The sequence below is a fragment of the Lepidochelys olivacea genome (assembly GCF_965140295.1).
Source record: "Lepidochelys olivacea isolate rLepOli2 genome assembly, chromosome: 5".
Taxonomy (NCBI): Eukaryota; Metazoa; Chordata; order Testudines; family Cheloniidae; genus Lepidochelys; species Lepidochelys olivacea.
Genome location: NC_140415.1, coordinates 121,918,062 through 121,931,274, shown reverse-complemented (window position 1 = coordinate 121,931,274; position 13,213 = coordinate 121,918,062). Strand labels below are relative to the sequence as shown.

The 13,213-nt window shown below is 42.5% G+C and overlaps 1 protein-coding gene across 7 annotated transcripts in view; it reads left to right on the top strand.

The window, feature by feature from the left end:
• SUSD1 (sushi domain containing 1) overlaps nt 1–13,213 on the top strand; it is a 105,413-nt gene that overhangs the window by 24,470 nt on the left and 67,730 nt on the right. For all 7 annotated transcript variants that reach the window (XR_014711682.1, XM_084628425.1, XM_084628427.1 and 4 more), the window contains 2 exons: nt 555–734; nt 3,279–3,458. Coding sequence is in view for 6 of the 7 variants with exons in the window: in XM_084628425.1 (XP_084484551.1) it covers nt 555–734; nt 3,279–3,458 (360 nt within the window). In the remaining variant the exon portion in view is untranslated. The remainder of the gene's footprint in view (nt 1–554; nt 735–3,278; nt 3,459–13,213) is intronic.

Here is a 13,213-nt window from a genome sequence, read left to right as displayed (position 1 = left end):
AATCCTTCCAACCCTACTAATAATTGAATTTTATTCCGAAATAGATCTTTCTCCTGAATATCCTCAAGTCCGTATCTGCTGACATTACAGCTAAAATAAGATTTTGTTTTACTACTTTTTGCTCTGGGTCTGACTTCAGAACCTAAACAGCTGTGGGACAAGAAACTGGATTCTTTTTTGGCTCACATATCAACAGACTTGTTCATGTGGTTTCAATGGCAGGGTCCTGTTGCAAAGGCAGAAGGCGACGTGCAGAATCTGTACTGTTTGTGGTTATGAACTAGAAGGAAAGAACCCAGGTTGACTTTCAGATCCAACATTGAATGTGCAAGGCTAGCAGTTGCTTGGTTTAGAAGTAAAAAAATGTTTTTTGGTTAAAAGGAGTCATTGAGAAGAATCCCATAATGTCATTTTTACAGTACAGTTTTGTCTTTCCTAATGGATTTTATATTTCACATTCTCCTAAGGGTTCACTTTCAGTGACTACATTAACTAATTTCTTAACACTGACTAGCAAACATTTTTTCATGAAAATTGTTTTTGATCTTTTTCAGTAACGGACTGTGGCAGACCTCCTTCAATCCCCAACACAGACATGATTTGGAACAACATTTCCCAGCTGGGGAGTTCAGTGCACTACCAATGTAAGAAGGGATTCCGCAGCATAAATGGGAGGAATATGTCACGTTGTATTTATAATGGATCCTGGGAAATTCCAGCTATAATATGTAAAGGTAGGAGTGTAATGAAAACCTCTGCCTTTTATTTGTAGATGTGTTTTAAATTCAGCTTCAAACTTTACTCCTGGGGAAATTCTTCACCACTGTGCCTGCGCAGAATTTATGTACCCCGCAGATTTCTTTGCTTCCCTACAGAAAAATGACTTTCTGACCGGGAAGCAAAGGGAAGCCACAAGAGCGGTCATGTGACTTCCCCCCAGCAGTATATTTCAGGTGCCCAGGGCAGCCGACAGAGAAGTAACCCACACCTGGATTCCCTCTACACTTGGATCCTGCCTTGCTGAGCCTGCCTGCCCATCCCTTGTGCATCTAGTATGGAATGGCATGGCTCTGGGGTGTTTTGGGGGCAGGCATGGTCCTTGTACTGTGTCAGGGTTGGGTTCAGCCTCACCACTGAATCCGTGCCTTGTGGTGTTGGGTGACGGGAGCTGCACAGTGATCTCCCTCCTCTGTGTAGCCAGTGGCCTGTGCTCCCCAATGCCATGCTGGAGCCTCCACATTTATTTGACCAATAAAATTCGCTGCAGAATTTAAAAATATTGTGCACTGAATTTTAATTTTTTTTTGGTGCAGAATGCCCTCAGGAGTAAAACTTGTGTCCTGAAACTAGGATAGGTAGAAGGCCAAAAAAAGCCTGTTTTAGTTTACTTCGTAGGTGTTAATCCACCACAGGTTGGGATGTCAGGCTTACATGATGCACAAAAGGCAGTTCTAAAAAATGTAAAGCACCAGGCTAACTTGCAGCAAGGTGTCTTGGCCACATTCTTCTTTTACCTTCGTGTTAGTTTCATTTTTCATTTTAAAAAGAAATTGGCAAAACTACCGAGTCTGCCCAATGAATTTATGACCTGCAAAATTTAATTTTAAAAGCCAAGGAATTTTTTTTTAGGATACAGAAGATCAGAAAGAAACCTTTTGAATGGGCCTGATCCTGCCAACTTTACTCCCAGAAGAATAAGGACAGTAGAATCACAACCTGTGTTGTGCACTTGTAACTAAAAGCCACAACAGACTTCTAGACCCTTTGTGCCAGCCTGGAGGGATTTTCTCTATCAAAGAATTGCCTCAAAAAGAGATGCTTATAATCAGCATCATCATCTAGATTGAGAGACTACCTTTGTAGTAATATAAAGCAAGATTAACAGATGTTTTAGACTTCAGCTTTTGTATTGAACATCGCACTCTTTTGTGCCATTGGGAAAGACGTGTCACAAAGCATCTCTAAGATTGTGCACCATTATTTACTGTCTGTTGCAGATGATGATGTTCTTCTACCTTATAATGTCAGCATGGTTTCCCTAAAGACTGGAACTGCTACAGCTTCACAGGCCTCCATCCTGCAGAGAGGTACATACTTGCTTAATTTCACACGCTTTGGGTAGTTGCACTGACGTCCGTACGACTACTCACGGTGTGTAAAGTTAATGAGGTGTATACATCTTTGCAGGATCAAGATCTTACCTGTGATCATCCACAGCGAAGGGACCTGAATCTGTAGTCCACCCTCAGGCAAGCTGGCCAGTGGGAGTTTTCAATGGGAGGCAAAAGGGCAGAATTTAACCCTAGTAGTTCCAGAGAATTTAAATAAAAAAGCCTTTCTCTGGAATGCACAAGGATAATTAGAATAATGGGGAATTTTTAAAGAAACAGCTCTGATAGCATTGGCTGAGCTAGAAAAAAAGAAACAATGCAAAGCTTAAAGATATTTCACTAACGCGTTTTAACACTCATTTGAGGTTACTGATGACTTTCAGAGGAAATGAAATGTCTGTTTCAGTAATGATGCCTTTCAGATGAATATGATCTTAAGGTTCCATGTAATTAATAATTCCCATTAAAATGAGGAAAAATCCATGCACAGCTACAAAATTTCTGTTATTTCTTTCCATTTTCAATTGCCTTAAGGGGAAGTGGACTTCATGGAATGAATAACCTAATTAGAACTGAGAGGGAGGTTAAGAAATACCCTTTGAGACTGTGCTCTTTGATAAATAACCACTTTCCCCCATTTTTCTTGTTGCAATTGCAGTGACGCTCCCTTTATTTGCATTGTCAGTCTGTTGAAATCCCTATTACCAAATTTTTTTAAATTGAATGAGAGAGGTAATTAAATACAAAAACTCTGTTAAAATAATTATAACTGACATTATTGGGAGCCATTGGTGCTGAGCATCTCTCAGGATTAGGCCAGAGCGATAAGCTTCTGCCGATAGCTGGCTTTACATTGACTCTAAAGGTGTGATCCTTTGGCCCGTCTCCTTTTTCACTGGGTGTAGTCATCCCATTCTGGTCCTTCTATCTACATGCACAAATCCACTGACAGAGAGCAGATGACAAATCAGCCATTTGCATGTGCATTATGTCACGCTACATATGCAAATATAGGCATACAGTTGCGCTTATGTCTCCTTTTTGAAAAGAGCATCACCCTTAATTAAATGTAAATTTGTCACAAGTTAGTGTAGAGTGACTTATTTGAAAATGGGTTCTTTCCCAAGGAATATGAATATGTTAACTTCCTGTTGTTTTTCATTGCAGAAGTAGACTGTGGCATTCCTCCACCAATACAACATGCTGAGCTAATGTCGAATCCCAGTTCGAGTCCTGGGAGTGTGGTGCAGTATTCATGTCAGAAGGGATTTGAATATGCTGGTGGAAACAATATTTCAGTTTGCACAGAAGAAGGTGTTTGGGTAAAAAGCACTTTAACGTGCACAGGTAGAGTGTGAGCTACTCTAAGAACCAAAACTTTATTTTTATTTAGTAGCAGAATAAGGAGAAGAAAGTATCAAACCTGAGCTTTATTCTGTGAAAATCTCTCTTCCGCCCTTCATCAGATCTAAATTATTGTTTGTGGGCCCAGAATATGACACACAGTAGTTTGGAAAGACTTAGAAAGGTTTATTTTTAATAAGGTGGAAAAGAGTGAAATAACACCCTCACCAATCTGTTTCCTTCTTGTTGAGAGGGTTCCACAGATTCTTTTGTTGCACTCTAGCTGCTATAAGGTAGAACAGAAAGTGTATTGATCCATACTTGCATATCTCAGATGCATTACTTTAAACCATACAAGAAAATGGTACAGTATAATAATGCATGTCATGTAGTGTTATTAACACTATGAAATGTATAAGCCCCTTTGTTTTCAGTTTAAACAGTTTTTACCAAAAAATTCCCGGGTTTTACAAAAAATATTATTGCTTTTTCTGATTTTCACTCTATTTTGGTATCATTCAAATATATAAAAATATAACTTGTTTTATTAGGAAAATACAATATGTTACATGAGATACATGTATGACAGTAATACATTAGTCTGTGTATACGCAAAGCTGCCTTTGAAGTAAGGCTGTGTATTAGTCTAGAAGATTAGACACAATAAACAAACAGGTCCGCACACAAGCACTGAAGTGCGTGTGCATCTGAACGTACTGATGAATCTCACCCCCACCACATACACATTTCAAGCTGTTAGCAGATAATGATTTAAAGATTTGACACACTCAAATAGAAAGAAAATGAAAATCTGCGTCAGAATACATTTCAGAACACGAGGAAGTATTCGAAAGTTTTAAAAAAACATAAACAGGAGAAAAGGATGAAGTTGAGGGTATGCGCTGCAAATGGTGTGGCCCAATTATTAAATGTAAATATTTATAGGCTAATAGTTCTAAGTCTCCAACAGTAAACTGTTTGTTTAAATGAAAAGTATTATTTGGAGATTAAAGATCTATTGTTTTCTTAAACTCAGAGGTGGCGTTGTGTTTTGAGTTCGGTTTTAGTTCCGCAGCAAACCACATTGATGAACGGAATTCAGAGCATTAATTTACTGGATGCTTTTTTCTCCTATCTTTCTGTCCACCAAAATAAACCCCAATATTTAGCCAGAAAAATTATTAATAGTGTTTTGCACTGTTTTTGTTGTTGTGGTAATAAACACTGATACATTCCCGGGAAAAATTACATCAAATAAAAACTGAAAACAAAGGGCCCTAAAAATGTATCTTTTGTGAAGGGTGGGGAAAGGACCCATTGGATATTTTAAACTAAAACTTAAAATGCTTTGTTTTTCTCTTTCATTGATTGATGACCAATATTTAAAAAGTAAAAGAGCAAGAAGGAACAGAGTAGAAAGCATTTTCATTCACAGTGTGTATGTGTGTTAGAAATGTACCACCATGTTTAAGTCACCCAGCATACTTTGTTTCCAGTCTCCTTGGACATCCTCTCCGGATGCACAGTCACCCTCTTCTTTGCATGGCTCCGGCTTTCAGCTGGGCTTCACAGTGCTGCTTTCACCTTTTGCTTTTTTGGACAATCAAAAATGGGATATTTTTAACCCGCTGAATTTGTTACAAGCAGCCGAAGTTAAACGTCGTCCCAGTTTGCAAGCGAAGTGAGAATGGAACTGCTCCGTTACTCCTTTTTAAAATTAGTATTTGTTTCCAATCTCTGTAAAAGGGTTTGTGGAGGGGTGTGTGTGCACACGCATTTTGTGGAGAGGAGAGGGTGTGTGTGCGTGTGTTGTGAAGAGGTGTCCCTTCTGTTCCTATTGTTCTTTTCCAGACTTGGGGAAGAATTGGGAGGGAGTGGTTGGAGGGAGGGGGGTCCTGCCCCCCTGCCCATGCACCCAGTGACTTACCATCAGCTGCTGAGTTCACTCATGATTAAGGCCCTGCCGAATTCACAGTCTATTTTGGTCAATTTCACGGTCATAAGATTTTAAAAATCATAAATTTCATGATTTCAGCTATTTAAATCTAAAATTTCACGGTGTTGTAATTGTGGGGCTCCTGACCCAAAAAGGAGGTTATTGTAGGGATGGGGGTTGAGGTACTGCTACTCTTACTTCAGTGCTGCTGCCTTCAGAGCTGGGCAACTGGAGAGCGGCGGCTGCTGCCGGGATCCCAGCTCTGAAGGCAGAGCTGTCACCAGCAGCAGCGCAGAAGTAAGGGTGACATGTTATAGTGTTGACACCCTCACTTCTGTGCTGCTGCTGGCGGGGTGCTGCCTTCAGAGCTGGGTGCCCAGCCAACAGCTGCTGCACTCCGTCAGCCCAGCTCTGAAGGCAGCACAGAAGTAAGGGTGGCAATACTGTGACCACCCCCCGCCCAAAATAACCTTGTGACCCTCCTGCAACTCCCTTTTGGGTCAGGACCTCCAGTCTGAGAAATGCTGGTGTGCCCCATGAAATCTGTATAATATAGGGTAAAAAGCACAAAAAAGACCAGATTTCACAGTCCCTGATACATTTTTCATGGCCGTGAATTGGGTAGGGTCCTACTCATGATCTTGTTCTCAGAATCCCCCCTCCTGCCATTCTGTTTCATACCACTCCTTCGTTCCCTCCTGCTACCCCGGTCCCAGCCCCAGAGACTTTCCATTACATTGCTTCCTGTCACTTGCTCACCAGAGACCTGGTATGCTACCATATCCTTTCTGCAACCCTGGTCACAATACCAAGACACGCCCCCATAACGCCTTCTGGTCTGGCCGTCTCCCTTCACCCTGGTCCCAGAGAACTCCTGCATCTCTCTCTCCTAGATAGCTGTTATGAATATCCAGAGACCATATTTGGCATCTGCTGGTACCAGTGTTCCCTCTAATTTTTTACATGCATGTGTATTTTGTTTATGTGCACCAATATGGAGGTGAGGGGATTGGAGTGTAGGAGGGGGCTCAGGGCTGGGACAGAGGGTTGGGGTGCAAGGGGGGGGTGATGGTTCTGGCTGGGGGTGAAGGCTCTGGGGTGGGACCGGTGATGACGGGTTTGGGGTGTGGGAGGGGGCTCAGGGTTTGGGAAGAGGGTTAAAGTGTGTGGGGGTGAGTGGTCCAGCTGGGGGTGGGGGCTCTGGGGTGGGGTTGGGGATGAGGGGTTTGGGGTGCAGGCTGCCCCAGCATTGCTGTGGGGAGAGTGGATTCCCTCCAGCTCTCTCTCGCCGCAGCAGCTTGGGGGAGGGCCGCCTCTCCACAGCCGCGGCAGGGCTGGGCTGTGCCGGGCCGAGGGAAGGGTGCCTCTGCCTGGCTGTGGCAGTTTGGGCTGGGCTGGGCCAGGGGAGGGATGCCTCTCCCTGTCTGTGTGGCCCTTGATAGTGTGCTTTGCGGCGGTGCAGCTTAGGGGGGACTTAGACTGGTACTGATCATTACTATTTGATATTTGTATAAATCCAAAAATTATGGATTCCTCCCATCTTAATCAATTTACTTGTCTTTATCCAGAGAAAACAAAATCTAAGTGAAGTGTCCACTAAAAATAAGATCTTATCAGAATTTTAATAATAACGATGATTGATAGTTAGCCCTTACATAGGTGCTTTTCATCAGTAGGTCTCAAAACGCTAGACATTTCATTTGACAACGATTAATATTATATTACTTAGAAATTCATAAATTAAACAGTTGTATATAAAATGAGAAGTAATTGGTTGGCAGTAAAGCAAGCAACCTCTGAGACAGAATCTATGAAAATCTATGAATCCTTGGCTGCACTGTTACATTCATTGTTCTTGTACAGGGGAAAGTGTGCGTGTGGGCTCCCAGAGCAGTGCATAAAAAAGCTGAGGTCCTGCTACTAGGAAGTAAATCTGACTAGTAACACAGAGGAGAAAATCGCCATATGCAAAGCGTTGCGGAGCGCAGACAGTGAACTGAAAAACTAGAGGAAATACAGTTTGTTCTTTGCTCTTGTGATTTTTAGAGCTCTAGGATGTTGATGGTAATAATAGTGATGTGAGTTTTGAGCTGACTGTCCTTTTAATGGTCTCTTTTAAGGTGCACCTCAGATTGTTTCACTGCAACTTTGTGACAAAACGTTTCAAAATAGTGGCATAGTCTCGTAGGACAGTAAGCAGGGCACAGGCCCTTTGCGTCTGGAATGTTGAAAGAAAGGATGGCCCAGTGGTTAGGGTGTTAGCCTGGAACTTTAGAGACCTGAGGTCAGTTCCTTGCTTGGCCAGAGACTCCCTTTGTGATCTTGGACATATTACTTAGCCTCTCTGTGCCTCAGTTTCCAATCTATAAAATGGGATCATAGCACTTCCTTACCTTACGGGGAAGCAGTGATGATGAATACACTAAAGCTTATGAGAAGCTCAGATATTACAGGAATGGGAGTAAAACAGATACACGAGAGATAAATATATATTGGTATATCACCCATAGACTCCTGCCTCAGGACTGTTGTGCAAGGCACTGCACAAACACAGAGATGAAATTGGGCCTTGCCACAGAGAACTTGCAATCTAAGCCAACATACAAAGGGAGGAGTAGAAGGGCATATTTCTCAGAATATAGGGATTATTATGAACAAATATATTTTTTCTTTTTTAAAATGTTTTATTACATAAATAAATATGAGCTGCAACCAAATGCCACATAATAATGCCATTTCTTGTAGGCATTGAAACAAAAATTTGTTTTGAAGGATTTGCAGGAGAGAGGGTAGTTGTCTGATGGATCCTTTCAGGGAAAAATATTTCATGCTATCTGTATTGTACGTAGGATAAAACACTGTGCCGGAAGGGAACAGACACATTGCCACGGGGAAAAAACACTCGTATCCACGTAGAGGGCAGAAAGCATGATCAGATTTGAGGAAGTTTAGAAAAGTTACAAAGTAAGAAAAGGGAAAAGGATATAAAAGGAAAAGATTCATATAAAAATCAATCCTAGACATAATTCCTTCTAGTCTATTCAGTGGCAAAAAAGGGGGAGAAAGGGAAAAACAAATGTTTGAAATTTCAAAAATGTTTTAGTTTTTGAAAACTAAAACAAAAATTTCAAAGTGAACAGAAATTTTTGTTTTGTTATGAAATTTCACAATGTGAAGTTGAAACATGTTGACAAAAATCACATTTCCCTGTGAACATTTTTACTAAACCCTCTTTTTTAATGGGAAAACTTTAACCGGCGTTATCAATAGTGAGAATTCAAACAGAGAGACAAAGCATTTCATTTGTACGGGTTGTTTCTTAAATAAAAACCTTTGTCCCTGCCAGAGCAAGGGGCTGCTATGATTTGACAAAAGCGCGTTGTCCTGTTGGTGTGGCCATGCCTGTGTATCACCTATGAGTCATCCATTTTGGAATCTGTCAAACATAATCAGCATTTTACCTTGGATTTTCCCTTCCAACAGAGACAGCTTCACTAACTGTGTCACTTCCCGCAATAGGACACCATCAGAATCTTCTTTGATCCCTGAACCAGGCTTTCCTTCCCTCACAGTTTCCTCCTGTGTACCCACTTTTGATGGCCTCACATGCTCCCTGGTAGCCAGGCAAAGTCTTTGGTCCTAGCTGTAAGCCTACACCCTCTTAAACTGCAGGTAGGTGTTCTCTCCCCCGGCCTCCCCGCTGCACCCTAACAGCCCAGCTACTCTCACCATTCTCACCTGCGGGTTTGCCTGACTGCTGGAATCCTTAAATATCTGCTATGTCTATTCCTGGTCACAGGGTGAGTTACATTTTAAAGACTGAGTAAAATATCACTAATTGTATGTTTGCCTCTATCATTATAGCAAAGGGCTGGTGTGTAAATGTGGTCTATTTTCATGACAATTTCGCAAGGCTGTTGTCAGCGGTTTCTAACCCACAACGAAGGGGTTAGTTTTCCATATTCCTATTCAGATGCTTCTGTGAGCCTCTTGCTGCACACCTAATTTTTAGTCCCAGCTGTGTGTAAATAATTCATCCTCATCAGTACGGAATCTAATTAGAAAAGGTGTCGCTCAGACCTGAGGGCACTGATTCGACACCCCCAGCTTTCTGGGAGTCCGACCCCCGTCAAACACTTAGAATAATAATAGTGAGAGATTAAAAGGATCTGATTGGTCCAAGTTCTCATAAAGGGCTAATGTGAAACATTAAATCCAGACAGTTGATAATCTGATAACTTCTTTAGTGGCCTGGAAAATCACAGGTGGAATCTGCGTTTATAGGAGCCATTGTTTCTTAGATCAAAGAGATAGGATCCAGCTATAACAAAAAACAAAACAGTCTTATCTTTTTGTTCAGCAGGCTACTTTAGCTTTTTATGTTTGAAACCAAGTTAATAATTACAGAATTTCTGATTGCAGATATCAATTCTTAATTCAGAAATCTCTTTCAGGTGGGGGGAGGCCAGGCATGGTAGGCCCACCTAATCCACCTAATCCAGCCCACCTAATCCAGTCCATTCTGACGCCATTACTTTTTGTATAATTAATATATCTTTCCATTGTGAACATGATCACAATTGCATCTCCTACTCCTGTTTTTGGTCACTTTGCTCCAACCTATGAATTACTTTGCCCCTGTTGTATCCTGGTAACGTTTTTAGACTGAAGGAAGTAGTAAATCATTAGCTCTCCCTCTGTTCCTTCCTACATGACTGCCTATAACTTTGCAATTTGTCTGTGAGCTATCTGCACATTTAGTTTGTGGAGGGAGAAGTTAAGCTGAATTGTGGAAGTCCCCTTGCAGCTTCATAGTTAGGGTTCTGTTGAAACTTTATAAGCAATAATTAATTAAACATGAAAATGCTCATAAACACTTCCCATAATATACTATAAAAAGTTATGGAGAATATATAGGCTGTATCCTTGTCAAATAAATACTGTCCATAAACACCGCCCACTCCATAAAAGAGGAGAGAACTATGGAGAAGAAAGTGTCTAGGTTCTATGGTAATAGGTGCATTAGAAAAGCTTGGATAGATGCTATCACTGAAACACTGTTTTCTGTAATTCTGATTATCTTTCCTGAACGTGTGTTCTACAAGGTAGTAGCAGATAGCATCTGTTGTGTATCATTTGCATATGTTGCTGCAATGAAAAAAGCAAAAGAGAAGAAAAGGAGAAGAAAGTATTTGTTTTTCCTCTCTGTCCTAAATCCTGTGAATGTGTGGAAGTGGCTGAGGGAAAGCTGTCTTTATGCGTGAATTGAGTGTATGGATGTTCTTTTAGCTATTTTTTAGAAGGGAATGTAATGGAAGTGGAGTTTGTTTTGTGCAGGTGTTTCTGGCTGCAATGGGCTACAGAATCTTTTACCGCTAAGCCACAGATTCTGATCTGGCTCAGGTCAGTCATGGCCCTAAGTCGCTACCATCTGAGGGCTGGTTGGTGACACATATGAAAGGAGCTGGTGGTCTTAGGTATGTTCCTGGTAGACTGTTCTCTGCATCACAAAACCATCAGTCACTATGAATGGCACCAGTTGGCAGTGTCATTGATGGTCTTAGCAGGCAGAGAACTCAAGGATTGCATTGATCAGGGAAACTGAACTACCCTCAGCTATAAAAGTGGTCCCCTTAGAGCAGTGGTTCTCAAACTTCATTGCACCATGACCCCCTTCTGACAACAAAAATTACTACACAACTCCAGGAGGGGGGGCTGAAGACTGAGCCCCCCTGAGCCCTGCCACCCCAGGCTGTGGGGCCAGAGCAATGGGTGGTACGGTTTGGGCATGGGCTTCAGACTTGCTGGGGCCCAGAGCTAACACCCGCCCTGGTGGGGTTGCAACCCACTTTGGGGTCCCGACCCACAGTTTGAGAACCCCTGTTTTAGAGCATGGCAGCTGAGGTGGTTACACTGGCACTATACTTGCCCTGTAGGTGCGGGTAGTGTTTGAGTTGAAAGTAGGCGAGTGGAGAGAATGCTGATGTGCCCAGACAATGTGGACGTTTATCTGTCTGAAGACTCAGCCTTTCCACTGCGTTCAGGGGTGCTGGAACAGTTCGTATAGTGGGGGTGCTGAGAGCCATTGAACCAAATTGTAAACCCTGTGTATGATGGAAACCACTTCAAGCCAGAGGATGCGGCCATGGGTGGCAGGTATAATAGGCCAGAGGAGGCTCAGCGGGGTTTGGGTCCAGTTGTGGGGTTTGGCGGCGAAGTTTTTGCTTTATTATGCCCCATGCAAGTTCCGGGGTGGCTGAGTAGCACATGCCGCCTCCTCAGCCACCCCAGAACCTGCCTGGGGCATATCAAAACGTCTTCTACAGATGCTTTTCCCCTGGGCAGTGGGTGGGTTGGGTCCAGGGAGGGGAGGCATGCCAAGACTGCAGCCAGCCCCGGGCTTCTCCGGACAGGGGCGGCTCGGGCTTCGGCTGGTCCAGCCTGGGGCTCCTCTGGGCGGCGGGGGCAGGAGGCTTGGGGTCTGGCCGTGGGAGGGGAGGCAGGGGGTCTCGTGGCTCCAGCCATGAGGAGGGCATGGGTGAAAGGGGCGGAGCTGGAAGCTCCACCCACCACCCATGGGTGTGGCAGCACTCCTAGTTCCAGCACCTATGCCTGGGTTGACCATATTCGGTATGAAAGTTCCTCCCTGTGCGCTGGTTTAAAGTGAGCTCTCTGCTTTCTGCCAGAGAATTTAATAAGTGCTGGAAAATGAATAGATAAGATCCTAGCCTTAGAGTCATTTCCTTCTTTGTTTCTCTTGTTCTCACCCCATTTTTTTTCTTCTAGCTCCCAATTTCATCTTCAGGTCATTTTTCTCTTTCCTTTTGTTTTTCTCCCTCTTATCTCTTCCCACCAGCTCCCTTCCCTGACTTTTACCAGCCTTTGTGACACTTCCCCTCTTTTCCCTCTTCCTGCATTCTCTCATGACCGCTGACTCCTCCAGCACTTCCCTCCATGCCCTTGCCCTGGTCCCCATCCCTTTACCTCCTGTTTTCCGAAATCTTCCACTTGAGGTGGATGTTGGGCTGGATGCAGTAGATATTAAGAGGTTTACAGTACCAGCTTTGCTTTTGAACTTGAATTTTATGGAACAACAGTGTCATCCGGTGGCCTTCTACATTAAGGACAAGTTCAAGTTCCTTTTCTTAAACTAAAGGAAATAATTCCTTTCAACTTCTCCTATTTCATATGGGAGTCTTGAGTTGAAGTGGATATTAAGCATGTTCAGTCCTTACTTACATGCTACAGCCAGCTATGTTTATTAATCACAGTACATACCTAGTGTACATTAGACAAGAGAGTAGATGCCTTCGTATCGCATGGTACTGGATAGTATATTTCTTACACTGATTAAACATCAGTTCTTGTATAGTTGCACAGAAACAAGATGGCCATTAAGAGAGCACCTGCAGTATACAAGAGAAAGAGATGAAAAATACTGTCTTTTGAAAGCATATACAATTTGGTTATTTATTGCTGAATTAGAATAGGGGTTGGATTTTCTATGGCTTGTTATGATCTTTTGGATAAAATTATACTTGAATACAGCTACATAAAAAGGTTTCCTGCCTAATGTTTGGTTAGTTTTTCAGAGAATTTCAGTCACCTTATCTAAAAAAGACATCACAAATAGAAAACGCTCAATAAAGGGAAATGACCGTGGCTAATGGGTTGGGTGTTTTCAGAGCAGACAAAAGCAGTAACTTCTATACAAGGAGAGATTTTAAAAGAAGGGATTATTTAATCTGAAAAGAAGAAATGGATGAGGAGATTTAGTAGAGGAATATAAAAATAACAAATTGGTATAATAAAGGCTATTCAG